Raw genomic sequence first — 24,960 nt, 5'->3', positions numbered from 1 at the left:
CACAGAACTCCTGAGAGATAGCCAAAACATCCAAGTTACTCCAGAAAGGCCCAAGAAGAGAAGAGACTCACTGAAGAACCACAAATAAACCATTCATATATTAATTCCCCCCCATCTTTCATTTCCCCCCATTTATCACAGTTCGTAAAAGTGAGGGGTTTGGGCTGGAATTCACGCTTATGCTCGTGTTGTGTTTTTGATTTTTTGGGGGGAAATAAATAAGAACATTAAATCGCTTCTCATCTGTTCTGGTCGATTCTCGCTGCATCGGTTTGTCGAAATCTTCCTATGAATGACTCAAGGAGACTGATGAGTGCACGCATGCACGTACGCATCCTAAGCATGTGCAGCGGTCCCTGTTACTTGTGGCCGAGAACGCTCCGGCTCCAACGCCAACCCTTTTAACGGCTCCCGCAGACTGCGAGAGCGTGGCCTCCTTTCCCAAATGCATCATCCGGGGAAGGTCGTTTCGTTCCTGGCTCTGCCGATGGACCACCCAAAACAAGACTTTCGAGTGGAAGGGGAGAAGGAAGGAGAACGCCTCGGGTAAGATGCTAGATGCTCGGAAGGAAGATCTTTCTCCGGCTCTGCACCGCCAGGGCCCCACTTTTCTCGTCCTTACTCCTTCCGGCTGCTCAGTGGGAAAGACTCGACGACGAACTGCCGGCACATGGGGCACTGCTGGAAATACTTGATGCATTCGTCGCACAAGCAGGTGTGCCGGCAAGGAAGGAGCACCCAGTTGACGGCCCGGTTCTGGCAGACGATGCAGTCCCTGCTGCTCTCCTCCACTGGCTCCGGCTCCTCCTCCTCCCCGGCCAGCCCAGCCTTCTCGAGCAGGGCACGGTCCTCGGTCGTCTCTCCGGAAGGAGGGCCGCACAAAGGGGGGGCGGTGATGTTGGCAGACATGAAGAGTTGCTGCTTGTGGGTGGGGGGGGTGAATTGAAAGCAAAAAGGTAAAGCCCATTAAACATGGTTAGCTGTGGCCCAAAATTAAAGGCAAAACAGAAGAGTTGGTTTTTATATGCCGAGTTTCTCTACCACTTAAGGAAGAATCAAACTGGCTTACAATCACCTTCCCTTCCCCTCCCCACAACAGACAGCCTGTGGGGTAGGTGGGGCTGAGAGAACTGTGGCTAACCCAAGGTCACCCAGCCGGCTTCATGTGGAGTAGTGGGGAAACAAATCTAGTTCACCAGATTAGCCTCTGCCGCTCATGTGGAGGAGTTGGGGAATCAAACCCAGTTCTGCAGATTAGAGTCCGCCGCTCCAAACCACCGCTCTTAATCACTACACCACGCTGGCTAGTGGACCCTGGGGCAGGCGGAGCAAGGAGTGGACAGGTCAGCACGGCCAGGGATGGGAAGAGGAGTGAAGGAACTCCAGAGACAGGGCGCAAAGGGGACCCTTGTGTATGCAGCTTGCAAGGTCGAAGAAAAGTTGTTTCTTGCAGCCTGGCTGGAGAGAAGTTTCTGGGAGGGTAAGATGGACCCCCCTGTGGACGCACACCTTAACTTGGTGAGAGGGTTTGTGTGTGTCAGCCAAGCTAGGAGCAATGCCATAAGGGGTCTAGACTCTGAAATGAGGAAAGTGAAATTGCTCAAGGCTTTCTATTCCTGGGCTCCATCATCAACCAAAAGGGAGACTGCAGCCAAGAAATCAGGAGGAGATTGAGACTGGAAGGGCAGCCTCGAAGGAGCTAGAAAAGATTCTGAAGTGTAAGGATGTGTCACTGGCCACCAAGATCAAGTTAATCCATGACATCGTATTCCCTGTTACTATGTATGGGTGTGAAAGCTGGATAATGAAGAAAGGTGATAGGAAGAAAGTAGATTCCTTTGAAATGTGGTGTTGGAGGAGAGGGTTACGGATACCCTGGACTGCCAAAAAAAAAAAACAAATCAGTGGGTTATAGATCAAATCAAGCCTGAACTGACCCTAGAAGCTAAAATGACTAAACTGAGGCTGTCGTACTTTGGTCACATTATGAGAAGACAAGAGTCGCTGGAAAAGACAGTCATGCTAGGAAAAGCTGATGGCAGCAGGAAAAGAGGAAGACCCAACAAGAGATGGATTGACTCTATAAAGGAAGCCACAGCCCTCAGTTTGCAAGACTGTTAAAGATAGGACGTTTTGGATGACTTTGATTCACAGGGTCAACCTTAAGTCGGAAGCGACTTGATGGCACTTAACGCACACAAGATGGACCAATGCTCGGCCCCTGGCCTGCTGTGTCCTCCGCTACTCCAGATAGCCCGGGGCCTGCCCACCTCGCCTACAGGCAACCCCTTCTGTCTTAAATAATATCTGTCCACTTGTGACAGGTCACTGGAAGTAGTTCAAGCTTACCTTCAGATCGTGAAATTGACCCTGAGCCAGGAGGAGGTACTGATACAGTATTCTGCAGGAAAGCCGGTAACTGTCATCCGGAACGTGAATTATGGATACCATAGAGATCTTTGGGAAGAGATTAAAAAAGAGACTTCTTTCTCTGAGCTTTCTCACTTTCTACATGGTATTATACACTCTATAATTAGAGCAACTTTCCACTGGGCGGTTTAAATGGTTTCACCTTTTCAACACTGAAACAAAAGAACACATCGTAAACTAGCCGCCGTTGATGACTTGCACAGATGTTTTTAAATCTTTCGTCATCATCATCTGATACCTTTTTAATCTTTCATCATCATCTTATGCATCATCCTACACCCAGATCAAATTTACACTCGGGAAATCTTCAGACTGTTTTTATACTGTATGTGCCACTCCACACACCAATACCAATAGATCTAATTCTCAACTAGGTCAAATGTGCAGATTCTTAAATCCAGAGAGCGGGGCAATGGACAGACAAGATGGATCATTCTGTAAACCTGAGAAAAGCCCTAGGGTTGCAGAAAAATCTGAAATACAAACAAACAATTAAAAAAAATACACTGGGTGGTTAAAAACTATCAAAAATAATCGAAGTGGTGCCTTTAAGAAACAATTGCTCTCTTGTGGCCTTGCTAGGCAACCAGAACAGTATTTCCACTATTGAAGCCTTGATTTTCTGTTAGTACAAGGCAGGAGGAGGGGGCTGGGCCCTTTCCAGGCCTGTTTTGGCCTTTGAGGAGGGACCCATCAGGGACAGCAGCAGCCACTAGGCATGGAGAAGAGTTGGTTTCATACCCTGCTTTTCTCTACCATTATAAGTGGCTTACAATCTCCTTTCCTTCCTCTCCCCACAATAGACACCTTGCGAGGTAGGTGGGGCTTAGAGAGTTCAGAGAGAGCTGTCACTAGCCCAAGGTCGCCTAGCAGGCTTCATGTGGAGGGGTGGGGAATCGAACCCGGTTCACCAGATTATAGAGTCCGCCGCTCACGTGGAGGAGTGGGGAAGCCAACCTGGTTCTCCAAATTAGAGTATGCCGCACATGTGGAGGAATGGGAAATCAGTCCCCCACTCTTAACAGCTACACCACGCTGGCTCTCCCAAGTCCCAAGCCGTGTATGGCTTTAACGGTCAAAACCAACACCTTAAATTGGGCTCTGGAGCAACTCGAAAGCCAGTGTAATTATAGTATCAGGGTCACATTAATCTGGTAGCTGGTGATTCAGACATGTATAAGCCCTGGACTGGCACGCTTCCCTCTCTGTGCCTGGAATTTATTAATAAACAAAAATAAGGTGTTACTAGATCTATATATACTAATCAGAATTATTTATCCAATTGATTTTAGTTACATGGATCCACGATCCAACAACAGGATACAAAACACAGTTAACAAGAATTTCAATTGCAAAAACTTGCAGAATAATTGCAGAATCCAGTGGCATCTTTGGTGCAATGAACTTTTACATGCACAAATACAATTGTATAATTATTCTGCAATTTTTTGCACTACAAAATGAAATAAAAGATTACCTACAATGTCATATATTTCCCTGTTTTCTTCATCTGCCAACGTCAGCAGCGCTACCAGCGGGTACCGAGATCTGGGCACGGGGCCAAGCGCAGTTATTTGTGCCTCTTCTGGTAAAAGACAACACTTCTCCAATTTGTCAGCTTTCTTTACGCTTTGTTTACGTCAAGGAACACTCCTGCTTCCGCTGCCAGACAAGGTAAATATCAAGCGGGCGCCAAGAGGGCTTCGTGGACTTGCTTGCATAGAAGACAACGCTAAAGACAGATGGCCCCTAAGAGCTGGTTTGGCTCAGACAAGAGAGTTTTGTGCCTCCGTCATTTGTTCCAGGATTATCATGCACGAGTACACGGCCAGGTGTAAAATTCAGGTGCTGATGATCTGAATAATATTTGAAAATGTTTTTTTAAAAACAATGGGTTTGATTTAAAGTTCTCATTCTGCAAACTGACGCAAAGAAACTGTTCATTTGGACCTCAGGGGCAACCGGTTGGCCACTGTGTGAAACAGGATGCTGCACCAGATGGACCACTGGTCTGATCTAGCAGGGCTCCTTCGATATTCTCACATTCTTATCAAGGGATGGCCTCGGCCTCTGTGCCCTGTTGTTGGCCATCCAGAGGAACTGGTTGGCCACTGTGTGAGACAGGATAATGGACCCCTGGTCTGATCTAGCAGGGCTCCTCTCATGTTCTAATAAAAGCCTCAACCTCTGTTGGCCCTCCAGAGGAACTGGTTGGCCTGTTAGATAGAATGCTGGACCACTGTGTGGGACGAGATGCTGGACCAGATGGACCAAGAAGGTCGGACCAGAACCAACGGGTTGAAATTAAATCAAAAGAGTTTCCATCTGTTGCCCAAGAAGGTCGGACCAGAACCAATGGGTTGAAATTAAATCAAAAGAGTTTCCGTCTAGACATTAGGAAGAATTTTCTAACAGTTAGAGCGGTTCCTCAGTGGAACAGGCTTCCTCGGGAGGTGGTAAGCTCTCCTTCCCTGGAGGTTTTTAAGAAGAGGTTAGATGGCCATCTGTCAGCAATGCTGATTCTGTGACCTTAGGCAGATGATGAGAGGGAGGGCATCTTGGCCATCTTCTGGTCACTAGGGTTGTGCAGGGGGAGGTAGTTGTGAATTTCCTGCATTGTGCAGGGGGTTGGACTTGATGGCCCTGGTGGTCCCTTCCAACTCTATGATTCTATGACCACTGGTCTGATCCAGCAGGGATCTAATGAAGGCCTCGGCCTCTGTGCCCTGTTGTTGGCCTTCCAGAGAAACTGTTTGACCACTGTGTGAGACAAGATGCTGGACAAGATGGACCATTGGTCTTATCCAACAGAGCTCATCTGATGTTCTAATCAGGGGAAGTCCTTGGCCTCTCTGCCTTGTTGGACCTCTACATTAACTGGTTGGCCACTGTGTGAGGCGGGATGCTGGCCTAGATGGACCACTGGTCTGATCCAGCAGGGCTCTTCTGATGTTCTGCTAGCGGACACCCCTGACTCGGATGGCCCAGGCTAGCCCAATCTCAGCAGATCTCAGAAGCTCAGCAGGTTATGGTCATCAATCCCCGGCATCTCCAGTTAAAAAGGACTAGGCAAGTAGGTGATGTGAAAGACCTCCACCTGAGACCCTTGAGAGCCACTGATAGTCTGAGTAGACAATACTGACACTGATGGATCAAGGGCCTGATTCATTCTAGGGCAGCTTCATGTGCGATTCTTATCCTCTGAAGAAGTGAGCTGTGGCTCATGGAAGCTCATACCCTGCCAGAAATCTGGTTAGTCTTTTAAGGTGCTACTGGACTCTTGCTCTTTTCTACTGCAACAGACAGACGAACACGGCTACCTATTGTGATCTATCGCTGAACACCCAACCTCATAAGAAAGTAAGAACATAATAAAAGCCATACTGGATCAGACCATGGTCCATCAAGTCCAGCAGTCTGTTCAGACAGTGGCCAACCAGGCACCTCCAGGAAGCCCACAAACAAGACAACTGCAGCAGCAGCACCATCCTTCCTGTATTCCACAGCACTTAATATATTCGGCATGCTCCTCTGATCCTGGAAAGAACAGGTATGCATCATGAATAGTATCCATTTTGACTAGCAGCCATGGATAGCCCTATCCTCCATGAACATGTCCACTCCCCCTTAAAGCCTTCCAAGTTGGAAGCCACCACTACATCCTGGGGCAGGGAGTTCCACAATTTAACTATGCATTAAACCTCCTGAAACCTCTAGATGGCCATCTGAGCAATGCTGATTCTATGACCTTAGGCAGATCATGAGAGGGAGGGCATCTTGGCCATCTAGGGGTCACTAGGGGTGTGGAGGGGGGAGGTAGTTGTGAATTTCCTGCATTGTGCAGGGGGTTGGACTAGATGACCCTGGTGGTCCCTTCCAACTCTATGATTCTCTCTTCCCTTAGCTTGTGCTCCAGAGATTTCACCAGAAACTGGAAACACTTACTCCACCTTCCCTCTGCAGCCACTGGGTCTGAAGATCCCACAAGGCGCACTGAAGCGGAAAATGTGAAAACATGACAAAAAGGATACCAGTACTGCTGGCGGTGGAGATATTCATCTTGCAAGGCATCCTCAAACGCCTGTGGGGTTTTTATTCGGAAGCAATAGGCATGCTTCTGCAGAGCTTCGTGGAGTTTCTGAACACTGCAGCCCCAGTAGCATGTCAGCAGACAGTCTTCCAGACAATCGAGTGTCAGAGAGATGCCACCTGGGGAGCAAAGAAAGGAGCAAGGGGGTCAAGTTCGAGAAGGATTTTGGCAACTGGAAAGGTCCAAAGCAGGCAAAATAAAAAAGCACATTTCTCCCCCATTAGCATGAAAAGAGCTGGTGACCCACTGGGTGACTCTAGAGCAGGGGTGTCAAACAACAGGCCTGAGGGCCGGATCCAGTCCCTTGAGAGCTCTTATCCGGCCTGGAAGCCAGCTGAGGAAGCCACCCCTCCCCCACTCTCCATCTGGGCTGGGGCTGTATGGCCTGGCCTTACCAAGAGACATTTATGTCATATCCAGCCCTTGTAGAAGAAGAGTTGGTTTTTATATGCCGACTTTCTCTACCACTTAAGGGAGACTCAAACCGGCTTACCATCACCTTCCCCTCCCCAAAACAGACACCCTGTGAGGTAGGTGGGGCTGAGAGAGCTGTGGCTAGCCCAAGGTCACCCAGCTATCTTCGTGTGGAGGAGTAGGGAAACAAATCCAGTTCACCAGATTAGCCTCCCCCGCTCATGTGGAGGAGTGGGGAATCAAACCTGACTCCCCCTCTCCAAACCACCTCTCTTAACCACTACACCATGCTGGCTCTCCACACTGGTCATTACATTTGAGTTCGACACCCCTGCTTCAGAGGACAAACATCAAATCCCAAATTCTTCCGAGCTTAGTAGTTTTGTTTCAAGGGACGAACGCCTAATAATTCCTACTGATTTTCTTTAGAACATTTCAGGCCGCCTCTCCAGGATCTTGCCCTGGTTCTAGAAACTGTCAGAGATGCAAGGCTGTCAGATTAGTTTGTCAGGTTGCACTGAGATCAAGTAGATCTGTAATGACGTCATAAGTCTGGAAAGTCCCTGGATAGCCTGTGGGATCTGGCCAGAACCGGTTTGGGCCAGATGGATGATGAAATGTACTAGCAACAGGTGAATGACTTAGCATCTACGGTGATTGGTTGCCTGAAATGGCATATTGTATAAAGCTGTATAGAATGGAAGCGTATGTGTCGGGATGCTATGAGTGGAGGAGTGTAAGAGGAGTTTGTATTATACCTGTGAACTGTAAAATAAACAAGCACTGCTTTTCTAGTAGCAAGGAGTTCTGGTGGTGTTTTCCTGGACAACCTGCATAATCCGCTGGCTCCCGCATCAGAAACAGGTTTCACCTCAAAGCCTATTGCCGCTTTGATTGGGGATGAAATATGTTTCCGATGGAAACCCCCCCCCCCAAAAAAAGAAGAGATTGTCAAGAGGAATTTTCATCCTGAAGGAATTTTCCAGCTCGGCCTGGTTTTTCGCCTCTTACAGATGCGGAGCACATGCCCACATAACAAGTCAGTTTCAAGGACATGTGCCCGGCCAGGCTCAATTAGACCATGCGCTTCAGCTGGGAAACTCAGTTGGAAGGGGGCAGTTCACTCATTCCTCGGAAGAGTCCATGATTGGTTGTGGGGGGGGGGTCAGCAGGTTATGGTCAGCGTTTTCCATAAGAGCAGCGAAGAGAAGTACAGTCCCTCCCCCCCCTTTGCTGCAAGACAGATAATTGAATTCAGCTCTGGAAACTTTACGCCTCAAGAACCAACTAAGCGGGGTCGTCTGCTGAAGCTGAAGGGCGAGGGATTCAAAACATTCACACAATGCAGTTAAATTGGGGGGACTCCCTGCCCCAGGATGTGGTGATGGCTTCCAACTTGGAAGGCTTGAAGAGGGGAGTGGACATGTTCATGGAGGAGAGCGCTATTTATGGCTACTAGTCCAAATTGATACTAGTCATGATGCATACCTATTCTGTCCAGGATCAGATGAGCATGCCTGTTATATTAGATGCTGTGGAACACAGGCAGGATAGTGCTGCTGCAGTTGTCTTGTTTGGGGGCTTCCCAGAGGCACCAGGTTGGCCACAGTGTGAACTGACTGCTGGACTTGATGGGCCTCGGTCTGAGCCAGCAAGGCTTTTCTTATGTTCTTATGTAGGTGTTTGTAACGCTCACTGAACTTGGTTATTTCATACATCTTATGAGGCAGTGTGTTCTTCTTCACAGGAGGCATAATTAACGTTCAGAATTCGCAGGCACAAAGTGTGTGGATGGCTTTAAAGGGGAAAACCGATAAAGAGACGGCAAACAGGTCCATCAACAGCTATTTGTTACAGTAGCAAAACAGAACCTCCAGGTTTGGAGCAGTGTATCTTTGAATAACTGCTGTGAGGGGGAGAGTGTAATTCATGGGCTGCTTGTGAGCTCCCTGGAAGGAAACCTGGTGCTGCCAACTGGGGGAAGACAAATGTCTCCGCAGGGCTCTTCCTTTGCCTGTATGTTATCTAGAGCTGCTTTGGCTTGCGCTTAGCCCTCCAGCACCAAGGACAGAGTAACAGACAACTGGGCAATGTGAAGAATTTTTACACCTGAGGCGGCTCTTCCTTCTGTTGGTTTTTTAACACCAAAGTTAACACTTAGGTTGCTCAGAACTCTTGTAACCATATTAAATGTCTTTTCCCTACATGGAGATTGCAAAGAGGGCAGCCATGTTAGTCTGTTAAAGCAAAATAAAGCAATCGTCCGGTGGCACCTTAAAGACTAATACCATTTATTTCAGTCTCCGCACACATCCGCAGATGTGAGGAAGTGAACCGTGACTCACAAAATGTTGGTATAAGAACATAAGAATATAAGAAAGGTCATGCCGGATCAGACCAAGGTCCATCAAGTCCAGCAGTCTGTTCACACAGTGGCCAACCAGGTGCCTCTAGGAAGCCCCTAAACAAGACGACTGCAGCAGCATTATCCTGCCTGTGTACCAAAGCACCTAAGATAATAGGCATGCTCCTCTGATCCTGGAGATAAAAGGTATGCATCATGACTAGTACCCTTGGATAGCCCTATCCACCATGAAATGTCCAGTCCCCTCTGAAAGTCTTCCAAGTTGGCAGCCATCACCACATCCTGGGGCAGGGAATTCCACAAGTTAACTATGTGTTGTGTGAAGAAATACTTCATTTTATCACTTTTGAATCTCTTACCCTCCAGCTTCAGCAGATGACGCCGCGTTCTAATATTATGAAAGAGGGAGAAAAGCTTCTCCCTGTCCACTCTCTCCAGACCATGCATAATTTTATAGACCTCTATCATATCTTCCCTTAACCATCTTCTTTCCAAGCTAAACAGCCCTCAGCCCTAACAATAAATGTTGTTAGTCTTTATGGTACCACTGAACTATTGCTTTATTTTCTCCAGCGTGACCAGACCTCAAAAGCTAGTGTGGTGTAGTGGTTACAGTGTTTGACTAGGATCTGGGAGACCTGGGTTCGAAGCCCCACTCTGCTATGGATGCTCCCTGGCTGACCTTGGGCCTGTCGTACTCTCTCAGCCTATTCTACCTCAAAGGGTTGTTGTACAGACAAAACGCAGGACAGAAGAATGATGTCATCTGCTTTGGGTCCCCGCTGGGGAGAAAGTCAGGGTAGAAATGAAGCATATAAACAAAACAAAACAAATTGAACAGAACCACAGAGGTTACTGAAAAGCCCCTTGTGTGAAAACAGTTATGGGCTGGCTGATCGGATCAGGGTGTTTCGGCAGCTTCGGGTGATTTCAGGGGGTCGCCCCCAAGAGGATCCATTCCGTTGGGAAACCTGGGAGCTGATACGGCAGGAAGCAAAGGTGGGGGGGGGGAAGAGAGATCTCTGGGATGAGAAGAACCAACCACTGACTTGCGAGGGAGGCGGCTGCGGGATTGCTGACTTCCAAGCTGAAGGGGTTCTTCACTTGCCGCATCTGCTTCTGGCAGACTTTTGCACTCGACTCCGTTTCTTCCGAGTTTCTCAGAATCACAGGAACATCCCAGCCAAACCTAAGATGTATGAAATATCCAAGTTCAGTGAGCATTACGAACATCCAGCTCCGGTTCAACAAGAGTTCTAAACAACGAGCATCTAAGTACATTTATTTATATTATTTATTTATAATATTTCTATACCTCATCTTAAGAGTCCTGCTCGAGGCGACTTACAATTTGCTGTATATTATTTTTCTCAAAAGCATACAGTGGTTTACAGATAAATCAACAGTATACCAAAAACACTCAAAATCAAAGGCAACCAAATGCACACCAAAAGAAGGCACAACAAGAATTTAATTCATTTCTACCCCATATTCCTTCCGCACGGGGACCCAAAGCAGCTTATCTCATCCTCCTTTTCTTCAATTGATACTCACAACAACCCTGTGAGGTAGATAATTCAGTGGGTAGCCGTGTTAGTCTGTTTGCAGTAGTAGAAAAGGGCAAGAGTCCAGTAGCACTTTAAAGACTAACAAAAATATTTTCACGAAAGCTCATACCCTACCAGAAAATATTTTTGTTAGTCTTTAAGGTGCTACTGGACTCTTGCCCTGTGAGGTAGGTTAGGCTCAGTGTTTGCGTCCGTCCCGCAGTCACCCAGTGAGCTTCCATGGCATGAGTGGGGATTCGAACCCGGGTCTCCCAGACTCTACTCTGATGCTCTTAACCACTACACCAATAATAATAAGAAGTAGTAAGTCAAGAGATCTAATAAGCAATGCAATCGGACTAATAAGCAATGCAATAGGACTAATAAGCTGTCTTTAAGGTGCTACTGGACTCTTGCCCTGTGAGGTAGGCTAGGCTCAGCGTTTGCGTCCGTCCCGCAGTCACCCAGTGAGCGTCCATGGCATGAGTGGGGATTCGAACCCGGGTCTCCCAGACTCTACTCTGATGCTCTTAACCACTACACCAATAATAAGAAGTAGTAAGTCAAGAGATCTAATAAGCAATGCAATCGGACTAATAAGCAATTCAATCGGACTAATAAGCAATGCAATAGGACTAATAAGCAGTCTTTAAGGTGCTACTGGACTCTTGCCCTGTGAGGTAGGTTAGGCTCAGCGTTTGCGTCCGTCCCGCAGTCACCCAGTGAGCTTCCATGGCATGAGTGGGGATTCGAACCCGGGTCTCCCAGACTCTACTCTGATGCTCTTAACCACTAATAATAATAAGTAGTAAGTCAAGAGATCTAATAAGCAATGCAACAGGACTAATAAGCAATGCAATCGGACTAATAAGCAGTCTTTAAGGTGCTACTGGACTCTTGCCCTGTGAGGTAGGTTAGGCTCAGCATTTGCGTCCATCCCGCAGTCACCCAGTGAGCTTCCATGGCGTGAGTGGGGATTCGAACCCGGGTCTCCCAGACTCTACTCTGATGCTCTTAACCACTACACCAATAATAAGAAGTAGTAAGTCAAGAGATCTAATAAGCAATGCAATCGGACTAATAAGCAATGCAATAGGACTAATAAGCAATGCAACAGGACTAATAAGCAATGCAATAGGACTAATAAGCAGTCTTTAAGGTGCTACTGGACTCTTGCCCTGTGAGGTAGGTTAGGCTCAGCGTTTGCGTCCGTCCCGCAGTCACCCAGTGAGCTTCCATGGCGTGAGTGGGGATTCGAACCCGGGTCTCCCAGACTCTACTCTGATGCTCTTAACCACTACACCAATAATAATAAGAAGTAAGTCAAGAGATCTAATAAGCAATGCAATCGGACTAATAAGCAATGCAATCGGACTAATAAGCAATGCAACAGGACTAATAAGCAATGCAACAGGACTAATAAGCAATGCAATCGGACTAATAAGCAATGCAACAGGACTAATAAGCAATGCAATCGGACTAGTAAGCAATGCAATCGGACTAATAAGCAATGCAACAGGACTAATAAGCAATGCAATCGGACTAGTAAGCAATGCAATCGGACTAATAAGCAATGCAATAGGACTGACCATCCCAAGACCAGGCCGCTGGTGACCAAGAAGCAGACGAAGACCACGGCGATGTAGAAAAGGGGCGAGTACTCGTAGACCGTCACCAGGAACACGGCGGCCATCGGCGGCGAGCGGAGGTGGGGGGGGTGAGTGGGGGGGGGGCCGACGGAGGCTGCAGCCGCAAAACCGACGCCCGCTCAGCCCCTCTCCTTTTGTTGTTGCCCCAGGGCGCCTGCGCGAAGCGTGCGCATGCTCCGAAGGGGCCGCTGAAGCCCGTGCCCGTCCTGCCAGCTCGTGCGACCCAACTTCCTGCTCCGATCCCTCCGCCCTTTTTGGTTAGGAGTATTCTGCGGAAGCTGGACGTTGAAGAAAGCGGATAGGAAGAAAGCAGATTCCTTTGCAATGTGGGGCTGGAGGAGAGTTTTGCGGATAACCGTGGACAGCCAAAAAAAAAAAAAATTGGACTGTAGATCAAATCAAGCCTGAACTGACCCTAGAAGCTAAAACGACTAAACTGAGGCTATTGTACTTTGGTCATATGATGAGGAGTCACTGGAAAAGACAGTCATGCTAGGAAAAGTTGAGGGCAGCAGGAAAAGAGGAAGACCCAACAAGAGATGGATGGACTCAATAAAGGAAGCCACAGCCTTCAATTTGCAAGATCTGAGCAAGGCTGTCAACGATTTTACATTTTGGAGGACTTTCATTCATAATTCACAGTGGGTCGCCCTGTTAGTCTGTCTGCAGTAGTAGAAAAGGGCAAGAGTCCAGTAGCACCTTAAAGACTAGCAAAAATATTTTCTGGTAGGGTATGAGCTTTCTGAAGAAGTGAGTATCTGAAGAAGTGAGCTGTGGCTCATGAAAGCTCATACCCTACCAGAAAATATTTTTTTCATTCATAAGGTCACCATGAGTGGGAAGTGACTTGACAGCACTTAACACAAACATTCAGTGATTTTTATGGGAGGTTTAGAGAAACGCTTTACAAGCCCTTGAAGCATGGTAGTTGCCAAGGCAGGATTTTATGTGTGTGTGTGTGTGTAAAATTATATATGTGTGTACATGTCTGTGTGTATATATACATGTATGTATATACATGTGTATATATATACATATATAGTGTGTGCATATGCACATATGTATACAAAATTATATATAGAATCATAGAGTTGGAAGGGACCACCAGGGCCATCTAGTCCAACCCCCTGCACAATGCAGGAAATTCACAACTACCTCCCCCCCAACACCCTCAGTGACCCCTACTCCATGCGCAGAAGATGGCCAAGATGCCCTCCTTCTCATGATCTGCCTAAGGTCTTAGAATCAGCGTTGCTGACAGGTGGCCATCTAGCCTCTGCTTCAAAACCTCCAGGGAAGGAGAGCTCACCACCTCCCGAGGAAGCCTGTTCCACTGAGGAAACGCTGTTAGAAAATTCTTCCTGATGTCTAGACGGAAACTCTTGATTTAATTTCAACCCGTTGGTTCTGGTCCGACCTTCTGGGGCAACAGAAAACAACTCGGCACCATCCTATCTGTGACAGCCCTTCAAGTACTTGAAGATGATTATCAGTCTTCTCCTCTTCAGGCTAAACATACCCAGCTCCTTCAATCTTTCCTCATAGGACTTGGTCTCCAGACCCCTCACCATCTGTGTTGCCCTTCTCTGTGTGTATATATGCATACATGTGTATATAAGATTATATTTGTGTGTGTGTGTGTGTGTTAAGGGCTGTCAGGTCGCTTCCGACTCATGGCAACCCTATGAATCAATGTCCTCCAAAGTGTCCTATCCTTAACAGCCTTGCTCAGATCTTGCAAGCTGAGGGCCGTGGCTTCCTTCATAGAGTCAATCCATCTCTTGTTGAGTCTTCCTCGTTTCCTGTTGCCCTCAGCTTTTCCTAGCATGACTGTCTTTTCCAGGGAGTCTTCTCATGACGTGACCAAAATACGACAGCCTCAGTTTAGTCATTTTAGCTTCTAGGGTCAGTTCAGGCTTGATTTGATCTAGAACCCACCGATTTGTTTTTTGGGCGGTCCAGGGTGTCCGTAACCCTCTCTTCCAACACCACATTTCAAAGGAATCTACTTTCTTCCTATCCGCTTTCTTCACTGTCCAACTTTCACACTCATACATAGTAATAGGGAATACGATGGCATGAATTAACTTGATCTTGGTGGCCAGGGGCACATCATAAAATTATGTATCTATAGGGTCAATTGTGCAAGCACCGGCTACCCCGACGTTTCCAAGGCAGCGAGCCGGCTACCTGAAACCGACTTCCGCCGGAATCGAACTCAGGTCGCGAGCAGAGCTCCTATACATATATCCATACACACACATATATATATACATTAGTTGCGCGTTTATTGCAAAAATAACTATCTCCTGGCCAGAGATTTGTTCCTCAGCTAAATACAAATCAACCTGCCTTTTATTTCCCCTTTTATTTCCCCAATTTTTTTTCAATGGGACCCCTCCCCCACGCTCAAGCAGCAGGCTCTCCGGTTGCCATGGCAACGCCGCTTCCTGCTTGGCGCCGGCGGGGGGGAAAGGAAGCTCAAGCCCCGCCCTTAATTAGCATAAGGAAGGCCGCTGAGGAGCCTGCGGGCGCTCCCCCGGCCTCTCTAGGCGTGGGCGGGAGGATAGAGAGCGCTGTACGACTGAGAGGGCGGGCAGGAATCACGCGTCTGCCGCTTCCCGCTCGCCGTAGCGCAGTGACGTCGTCGGCTAAGCCGACGCGCCCCCGCTGATTGGGTGGCGGCCTACGTGGGGCATGCGCTCTGGAGGGAATCGCCGCCGGAGTGGCAGTGATCAAGGGAGGGGCCCTCTTGGGCTCTTAAAGAGGCAGCGCGATTGAAGGGGCGACTGCTCTTGCAAAATGGTGAGTGCGGGTCTTTGGGGAGGGGGATTGCAGTGCTCCTCTCCAGGGCATGTCTGCACTGAGATATAGTGAGTGCAATTAATACATGGGATTAATATATACGGTTAATAATCACATCGAATTATGCATATTCTGTATAATGCTATATATAATTAATATATGTATGTGTGTACAAACATGCATATGCAATCTCCCCCTTCCACAATGATGTGATGATCGGGCCTTTTTTCTTTGCATTTCCAACAAAATGAGACAAAATAGGCTTTAAAAACATACAAAAGCTTCTTTGTATCTTGGACAATGATGCTGCTGATACTATGAGGCGGGTTTTTTTTTCCAGTTTTTCTTTTCTTTTCATACAGTAGTGTTAAAGGGCTGCATTGCAGAAAATGCGAATTTTTTTTGCAAAACTACGAATTATTTTGTTATTAATAACACCCTGTTTGCAGATACAATGGCTCTACTATAACATGCATTCTTGGAGCAATAGTCTCACTTCCCATTCTCTGAGAAAGGGCCAGGGTTGAGTTTGCCATTCACCCCCCAGCATTCCTGGTGTTCCTTCTTGCATTTAGGCTTGTTTAGGTCAAAAATACGTCTCGGTTTGTGTTGACTAGGGAGACAGCAGGTGTGGGAGAAATGGCCAGGATTGCTAAAAACCACAGAGCAGGAGTTTCAAAGCAATCTTTCCTTGCCTCTCACACCCTGTTGCCCCACACCCACCCTGAGTTTAGTATATCTCTCTGTCTCCCCTCTGAAACAGACTGAACTAGGGGGGATGTTCCAAAGGTTACAAAATGTGTGTTTGTTAGATTTGACTCAGTAACCAGATAACGAAGGGAACTTTGACTCTCCAGAGCTCCTACCCTCAAAATCTTGTCAGTCTCTAAGGTGCTGCTGGGACTCAAATCTAGTCCTTCTCCTGAAGACCAACATGGCTGTCCTCTGTAACTTTCTTAAGGTTAATTTGTTATTGTGTACCCCATACACATATTCCCTTTTATTGTATCCTAGTTGGGTTAATCCAGAATTGGCATTTTCCTTTTTTGGGTTTGCAGTCACCAGCAAAGGGGGAGTAACTAATCCACTATGGGGAGGGTGAAGAAATCAACCCCCATGCCATGCGTCCTTGACTTAGTTGGCTGACCACAGCATTCTTCTCTTTTACTCTCCTTAATGCATAATGAGCCCTCACCTGGATAGCCAGATTTAGAGATTGCCAGAGCTGTAAAGCTAAGAAGGGTCAGTCCTGGTTAGTATTTGGATGGGCAACCGTCAAGGAAGTCCAGGGTTGCTATGCAGAGGCAGGCAATGGCAAGCCACCTCTGAACGTCTCTTGCCTTGAACGCCCATAAGTCAGCTGTGACTTGACGGCACACACACACAAAGCATAAAGAAGCTCCTCCAGCCTGCATTAATGACTTGTGGAAACTTATAATACCTTTAAAATTAAATCAAGAATATGTTAGCCTTTAAGGTGCCAACAAGTTGTCTTTTTGTGGCCTTGGTACAACATGTGAATGCAGTTAGTCCACAGGAGTGTTCGAATTATTCCCAGCTCCTTGCAACGTGATCCTCTGTGTTCTTAGCAGAATGTCCTGCATAATTTGTTGGGGCTTCTATTCCCTCAAAAATGGATTGTAGTCGTCATTCCAAGTGACTGTGTGTTTGACACAATGTGGATTTGTTTTTGGCCAGATGCTTTTTAGTGATGTTGGAAATCAGAGGATGGATTTTTCTCTTAGCTGTTTCAAGGCGTGACTTCTTGTGGAATAGTAACCATAAACTGCGTTAGCCATGACTGGAGGAACCTGACTGGTCTGGCATCAAAGGGCGTGATCCCGCGCATGGACTTTTTAAAAAGCTTCCTTCTGTCCACTCTCCAGGAAAAACTGAATTAATAATGGCCCTCTTCCCAAATGTGGTGCCCAACTTTGGAGAAGCACTTGGCTAGACGGTTTCTCGTTTTCCCTTTCCCACCTGCTGCTTAGGAAAGGCTATCCTGCAGTCTACTCGATCTCCTTAACTACTATTAGGTGCTGTGGAACACAGGCAGGATAAATGCTGCTACAGTCGTCTTGTTTGTGGGCTTCCTAGAGGCACCTGGTTGGCCACTGTGTGAATGGACTGCTGGACTTGATGGGCTTTGGTCTGATCCAGCATGACCTTTCTTATGTTAAGGCTTTAAGAGGGGAGCGGTCGTATTCATGGACGAGGGTAGGGCTATCCATGGCCACTAGTCCTAATGGAGACTAGTCATACCTATTCTTTCCAGAATAATGCTGCTGCAGTTGTCTTGTTTGTGGGCTTCCTAGAGGCACCTGGTTGGCACTAATGTGGCTGGTTTCCCCGCTCCTCCACATAAAGCTAGCTGGGTGACCTTGGGCTAGTCACAGCTCTCTTAGAGCTCTCTCAGCCTCACCTACCTCACAGGGTGTCTGTTGTGGGGAGGGGAAGGGAAAGTGATTGTAAGCTAGTTTAATTCTTCCTTAAGTGGAAGAGAAAATTGGCATATAAAAACCAACTCGTCTTCTTTTTCTTATATCCCAGTCTGAAGGTGTTGCAAAGGGAGTCAGATACTAATTTCCTACCATATTCACACCGATTGCGTACCTGATCTTTCCAGGATCAGAGGAGCAGGCCTATTCTATTAGGTGTTGTGGAACACAGGCAGGAGAATGCTGCTGCAGTTGTCTTGTTTGTGGGCTTCCTAAAGGCACCTGGTTGGCTACTGTGTGAACAGACTGCTGGACCTTGGGCTAGTCACACTCTCAGCCCCACCTATCTCACAGAGTGTCTTTTGTGGGGAAGGGAAGGTGATTGTAAGCCCGTTTGATTCTCCCTTAAGTGGTAGAGAAAATCAGCATATAAAAACCAGCTCTTCTTCTTCTGATACAGGATAGGTGGCCCTCCTTTTGGAACTGAGCTAGATGGTGTTTTTTAGTCTTTTTAACTGCTGTGATTCCACCTTTCACTAGGATCCTATTCTTTAAAGTTTTTAGCAATTTACAATTTTTATTTTATCACTCTTATAACCCGCTCTACCCCAGCAAGCCGAGCTCAGAGCGGTTTACACAAGGCTCAAAGTTTAGCTGTTGCAGAAACTAGGGGGTCTCTTCCTGTGCTCTTAGAGTGTATTGGGATAAATTTCCCAATCTGCTAGATTTTCCACCCTGCTAGAACAGGCTTCCTTGGGAGGTGGTGAGCTCTCCTTCCCTGGAGGTTTTTAAGAGGAGGCTAGATGGCCATCTGTCAGCAGCGCTGATTCTGTGACCTCAGACAGATCGTGAGAGGGAGGGCACCCTGGTCATCTTCTGGGCATGGAGTAGGGGTCACTGGGAGTGTGGGGGGAGGTAGTTGTGAACTTCTTGCATTGTGCAGGGGGTTGGACTAGATGACCCAGGTGGTACCTTCCAACTCTATGATTCTTTGATTCTATTATTTGAGTCCAGTGGCACCTTAGAGACCAAGCAGGTTTTCAGGGTATGAGCTTTCAAGAGTCAAAGCTCCCATTGTCAGATACCTGATGAAGGGAACGTTGACTATTGAAACCTTATACTCGGAAATCTTACGGTTTCTATGGTACTATTGGACTCAAATCTAGCAGGCTGTCCACCTGAAACTATCTTCATGGAAGGTACCACATTTTCCAACCTGGTTTGCTTAGAAGCAAAAATTCAGCGGTCTTGAACTGCTTTGTTTGTGGGGAAGGTCTCGGTCGTAACATGTTCTAACAAATGTAGGGCACATCTGTATTGCAAACCTAATCCAGTTATCGTGATCAGGATTTCTCCCCCACTCCAAGAGATCTACATGTTTGGGAAAGAGCTTTTGGCAAGACCTTTGTCTGTCAAAGAAGTGCTGTTTAGTGCAAAGCTTCTTAAACTGTGGGTCGTGTAAGTGAATGTGGGGGTCACAAAAATTTGGCAACAAGCAAAGCCATCTCATTAGTATGCAAATTTGCTTTTGTCTTTAATAAATGGTAAAATTATATTTATACCAAAGAATTGTTTTAAAATAAATTTCTTTATTATCAGTAAATGTTTGATTTGTATACCTATTTTATATACCTATATACTCGGGGTCGCGTAAAAAATTCTTGGGCAAAAAGGGGTTGCAAGTGGAAAAAGTTTAAGAAGCCCTGGTTTAGTGCCTTCGTTGTGTATGGCACTTTAAAGAGTACAATAAAAAAGTCTCTGCCCCAAGGAGCCTGCTGCTTCACTACAGTTTAGAAGGAAGAAAGAGGAAAGGAGAAGAATTTCCCTCTGCTCAGGTTCTTCAACGGGTTTAGCTGAAGGGCAGAAGAGGCCCACAAACCTCTGCATTGGTGGGATATGCAAGCCGGGAGATCTGCAAATGAGTTTCCTTCTTTCTTTTTTTTGCTTTGGCAACAGGGTTCCGATATGATATTTAAAAGCTCCGTGCAGACACACAACCTCCTGTTGTGAGCCTTCCGAGTGGGGGAATTTCCACTTCGCGACAAACACCTCGAAGGCAGCACATTCGGCAAACAGGCCGCGGCTCGTCCGATGTCATGTTTTTAATTGCGTGGGTTTGTACTCGCAGACCTGCAGGGTATGTTCTCTTCAGACAAATGCTTGCAAAAGGAGGAGTGGTCCAGAAGTGCTTCTGACACGGAGTCTGAAGTCAGAACCCTTACGAACTTGTTTTAGTGACTGGTCTTTCCCCGACCAGCAGAACAATTGAATCTGCACATGGCACTGCTGTTTAGTTATTTATTTATTTTAAACATTTTTTAGCCGCCTTTCTTCCTTATGGATCACAATGCGGCATACAATATAAATAAAGTACATAAAAAAGAATATGTGAAAATACAAAATTTTAATAATAGCTTAGGACTGTTTTGGTCAAATGCAGTCCAGCCTCCTGGAGATGCCAAGTGAGGAGGCCGGGTGCACCTCCCTGGGGAGGTTGTTTCATGATTGTGGGGCTGCCACTGAAAAAGCCCTTTCTCATGTATCCACCAAATGAACTTTTTTGATGGATGGGATAAGAACATAAGAAAGGGCCTGCTGGATCAGATCGAGTCCCATCAAGTCCAGCAGTCTGTTCACACAATGGCCAACCAGGTGCCTCCAGGAAGCCCACCAACAAGACGACTACAGCATTATCCTGCCTGTGTTCCACAGCACCTAATACAATAGGCATGCTTCTCTGATCCTGGAGAGAATAGGTATGCATCATGACTAATATCCTTTTTTACTAGCAGCCATGAACTAGCAGCCTTTTTACTAGCAGCCTCTCCTTCATGAATGTGTCTATTCCTCTCTTAAAGCCTTCCAGGTTGGCAACCATCACCACATCCTGGGGCAGGGAGTTCCACAATTTAACTATGCTAGTGATAGTCATGAGGGCCTCTCTCTGTGATCTTAATTCCTGGGCAGGAGTGTATGGGAGAAGACGGCCCTTCAGATACCCCTGTTCCAAGCCATGTAGGGCTTTAAAGGTCAAAACCAACACCTTGAATCAGGCTTGGGCATGGATCTGTAGCCAGTATAATTGCTGTACTGTCAAGGTCACGTGCTCCTGATGGCTGTCCCTGACCAGCAATCTAGCTGGCCTTTCTATTCTGTATTGCAATACACATTGATGAATGTTGAAAATACAGCAATTTGCATATTGTCGTTTGGAAACGGCGGTCTGGACATAGCTCTGGAGGTCTGAGAAGGTAGCATATACGTCCAGGAAGATTCAAGTGATTGCTGATCAGGGGGCCAGAGCAACTGCCCAATGAGGAATGGTGAAAACACTTAGGGCTGTTTAGCTTGGAGAGAAGGCGGTTAAGGGGAGACAAGATAGAGGTCTATAAAATTATGCATGGTGTGGAGAGAGTGGACAGGGAGAAGCTTTTCTCCCTCTCTCATGATAATAGAACACGGGGTCATCTGCTGCAGCTGGAGGGTGAGAGATTCAAAACTGACAAAAGGAAGCATTTCTTCACACAAAGTTGGGGAACTCCCAGCCCCAGGATGTGGTGGTGGCTGCCAACTTGGAAGGATTTAAGAGGGGAGTGGACATGCTCATAGAGGAGAGGGCTATCCATGGCTACTAGTCAAAATGGATGCTAGTTGTGATGCATACCTATTCTCTCCAGGATCAGAGGAGCATGCCGGTTATATTAGGTGCTGTGGGACACAGGCAGGATAATGTTGCTGCAGTCGTCTTGTTTGTGGGCTTCCTAGAGACACCTGGTTGGTCACTGTGTGAACAGACTGCTGGACTTGATGGTCTGATCCAGCATGGCCTTTCTTATGCTCTGTACTAGGCGTGGTTCTTTTGTTGTCCCCCCCTTATTGCTGGTCCCTGTAGGGCACTGTGAAACTAATTCTGGAAGATCCAGAAATGACTGCCATCCTAAGCAGTTGTACCTTTCCATGAGCTCTGGGCAACCAATTCCACAACTCAAATCTCCTTGTTAAAAAGTTTTTCCTAATATCCCATTAATATCTCCACACTGTAATTTAAACCCATTATTACGAGTCCTGTCCTCCACTACCAACTGAAACAGCTTCCTTCCTCTAAAATGCAGCCCTTTAAAATACTTAAAGAATAATCCTATCTTCCCTCAACCACTTCTTCTCCAAGCTGAATGTTCCCAATTTCCGCAGCCATCGTACATAAGACTTACCGTGCAATCCTAAGGATGGTTACTCCAGCCTAAGCCCATTCATTTCAATGGGCTTAGACTGGAGCAGCTCTGCCTAGGATTGCACTGCAAGTCTCCAAACCCATAATCATCTATTTTTATTTATTAAAATATTCATACCTTGCCTTTCATCTTGGCTCAGGGTGGCTTACGCTGCAATAAATGACCTAGTCTTTAAGGTGCCGCAAAAGTCTTTGATGTTCGGGTTGCTGCAGGTGAACACAGCCCCATCTCTGTCTGGAGTTTGCTGAAAATGGTTGTTTACAGATGGAAATGTCGACCCCAAATCCTCCATTTATAGCTGCATTCTGGACCAGTTATCTGTCCAAAGTTGCTCTTTAAGGATGGATTAAGACTGTACTGGTACACCAACCCTTCCGCTACTTGTTTAGTTCCAGTCCCACGCTGTTAAACCTTGAAAACTGCATCGTCTGTCTTTTTCATGGTGTGTCTGAAACAAGATGTTCGGGTCATGTTGAAAGTGTAAAGCCTTTTGCATCTCACCTGCCTGGAATTAAATTAGCACTGCAAGACCTGGAATTAAATATGACATTCAAAACAAGAAATGAAGTCCAGGGAGTTTTATTCTACGCCACATCTTTTGTCTCTGTGTTAATGTCAGCTGTGCGGTACAAAATGTTATCTCGCATCGATAACTGCAAGAAGGTAATCCAAGCCAGAAATTAGAAGTCAAAGCAGGAAACATTGAAACGCTGCTCACAGATCTTGCAAAACTTCAAAGCGATGGGAAATGCATGTGAAATGAAGCCAAAATTGTTGCATTGGCCCTTAAGACAGAAATAAAATTATCTTGTGTGTATAACTCCACCACACCCACGAGGGCTAGGCTGCATGATAACAGACATGATACTAACTTGCTGGAAATGAACGGCACAGATGATTCACCAGAAGAAACCTGCTTCAGAAAATCTGTGTTTTGGTAGACAGTGTTACAGCAGGATTAACTGTAAGATTCAATGTTGTGAAGGGTTCGATTTTCTTGCGGTAATATCTCACCATGTCTGAAAGTGATTTGGAAGGAAAAGCTGTATTGTTACCAAAGCAATATCCTGATGACCTTAATGATGAGGATTATTTGACAGGAATGCAGCATTTACCTTCAGTATGAAGCGGGTCTATGCTTTTCAGTGCCTATTCTCTTAGAATGGACCCCTTCCTGAGAAGAAGTATGTTATCTTCTTCTGTTTAGACACCTACTAAGCAGGACTCAGTGCTTCTTACCGAAGTAAGCTTTCTCTTGAAGTGCTCCAATAAATTATAAAAAGGATGTGAATGTATATACAGTTTATTTTACATAATATATATGCATGTAAATGGTTACAAAGTTCAGACATTATGAGTCTTTAACATGTTCATGTATGCAAGCAATCTCTATTCCTCTATATGAGAGTTCAAACCTTCAACCAGTAATAATATTTCATTCAGGAAATATAAGTTACAGAAATCTTGTAAAAAACGGTTAGTACGATGAATAAGATTTAATTTAGTTAAAAGCATCTTAATTCAAAATACCTATAATATCATAAAATATAAGACATACTTCACCTAGTTACATCATTTGCAAACCTCCCCAGCACAGCAGGGCCTAGAGAGATCTGAAAAGTTCCTAATTCATGTTAAGGATAAAATAGACCTTTTTGGGTCCTCTATGTGTTATTTTAGTGTTTGATGTATACAATGGTTAGAGAAATCTCTGGTCCCATGAGTTCATGTCAGAGCTGAAGTCATGAGCCCTTAACTCATATTTTCAGTCCATGCCAGGACTAGGTTCATGAAACCATAGAGAAATCTCTAAGTGTTTTTAGCCTATGAAAGGCCTCTGATCTATGCTAAGATCAGGGAGTTCTATATGTATATGCATGCCATCTTTTGCTGTGTCAGAACTAGAAAGTTAGGCAAAGCTTAAAGCTATGTGAATGTCAGAGTCCTGTGTAAGAACTGAGTTCAGAGGTCTCTCTGTCAGCTAGAGAGATCTCTGGCTCATGCTCAGAGAATGTTCAGAATACTCTCTGTTAGCTAGGGAAATCTCTGATGCATGCTCAGAGTATAAGCTCCTAGTGTCTTCAATTCTTTGGAGGGTTGAAGAGACCTGTGTGAAGGGAGCTATAAGGTTTTACAATCTCCATGTCCGTCAGGACTGGGAGGCCTGTACAAGGCTAGATAGATCTTAGTGAAAACCCATTAATCCCTGCTAGAATAAACGAGATCTCAGTGTTTCCATATTAAATATGGAAAGATCTAAACTCCTAGACTCCACACAAAGGTTGATGGATTCTAAGAGTCTCCATCTTATTTATAAGATGTGGGGAGGGGAAGGGAAGGTGATTGTGAGCCGGTTTGGTTCTCCCTTAAGTGGTAGAAAAAGTGAGCATATAAAAACCAACTCTTCTTCTGTAGAGAGATAATTTAGCAAACTCAAGCGTATTAAGCATTTTTAAGGTCAACAGTGTCTCAAGAACATCTCGTGGATTTGGCCAGGCTGAATAAAGAATCTTATTTATAAGATGGAGAAGTCTGTAGGCATTCAGTTCAGGCATCCAGTCCTAGCAAGGGCTGGCTATCTTGAAAAGAATCCCCCTTTTAGGGAGTTCTCCAGTCTCACAGGAAGACTTGTAAATGTTGGAGAAATCTGTAAGTATTCAGTCCACACAAGGACTAAACAGAGAGATTTTTAGGCAAGAAAGTCTTAACCCATATGGAAGGTCTGAGAGCCCCAATCCACGCAAGAATTAAGGTTCAAAGCTTTTACATCCCAGGTAAGGGATGGAGAGATCCATTCAGGCCAATGGGTATCAACTTGTTAGGAACTCTAATTCTCAGCTAGGAAGCTCCTCCTTTTATACCTTACAAGATCAGTATCCTTCCCTACTCTTGACAGTACTTGGTCGGATCTGATCTTGAGATTGTTCCAGTGCATCAGCACTTTCAGAACTTCGAGCAGCAGCGTTGTTGTTCTCACCTTATAAGGATTA

At 46.0% G+C, this 24,960-nt stretch overlaps 1 protein-coding gene across 1 annotated transcript; it reads right to left on the bottom strand.

Moving 5' to 3' along the window:
* Positions 1-618: 618 nt before the first annotated feature.
* On the bottom strand, positions 619-12,539 carry CGRRF1 (cell growth regulator with ring finger domain 1). The gene is made up of 6 exons (XM_056850914.1): positions 12,436-12,539; positions 10,349-10,488; positions 6,462-6,639; positions 3,912-4,059; positions 2,350-2,457; positions 619-918 (listed from the first exon to the last, which is right to left on the bottom strand). The coding sequence occupies exons 1-6, from the start codon at positions 12,537-12,539 to the stop codon at positions 619-621; spliced, it is 978 nt and encodes a 325-aa protein (XP_056706892.1).
* Between the last annotated feature and the right edge of the window lie 12,421 nt (positions 12,540-24,960).

Source organism: Euleptes europaea, chromosome 6 (assembly GCF_029931775.1).
Source record: "Euleptes europaea isolate rEulEur1 chromosome 6, rEulEur1.hap1, whole genome shotgun sequence".
Classification (NCBI taxonomy): Eukaryota; Metazoa; Chordata; class Lepidosauria; order Squamata; family Sphaerodactylidae; genus Euleptes; species Euleptes europaea.
This window is presented reverse-complemented; position numbering and strand designations above follow the sequence as displayed.

Bases quoted from the DNA above. Each gene is read 5' to 3' on its own strand.
- CGRRF1 (XM_056850914.1), bottom strand. From the start codon at position 12,539: ATGGCCGCCGTGTTCCTGGTGACGGTCTACGAGTACTCGCCCCTTTTC. The intron at 6,640-10,348 runs GTCAGTGGTTGG...TTTGCTCCCCAG, and splicing joins CGCAGCCGCCTCCCTCGCAA to GTGGCATCTCTCTGACACTC. The intron at 4,060-6,461 runs GTATCCTTTTTG...ACGTAAACAAAG, and splicing joins CTCCACCGCCAGCAGTACTG to CGTAAAGAAAGCTGACAAAT.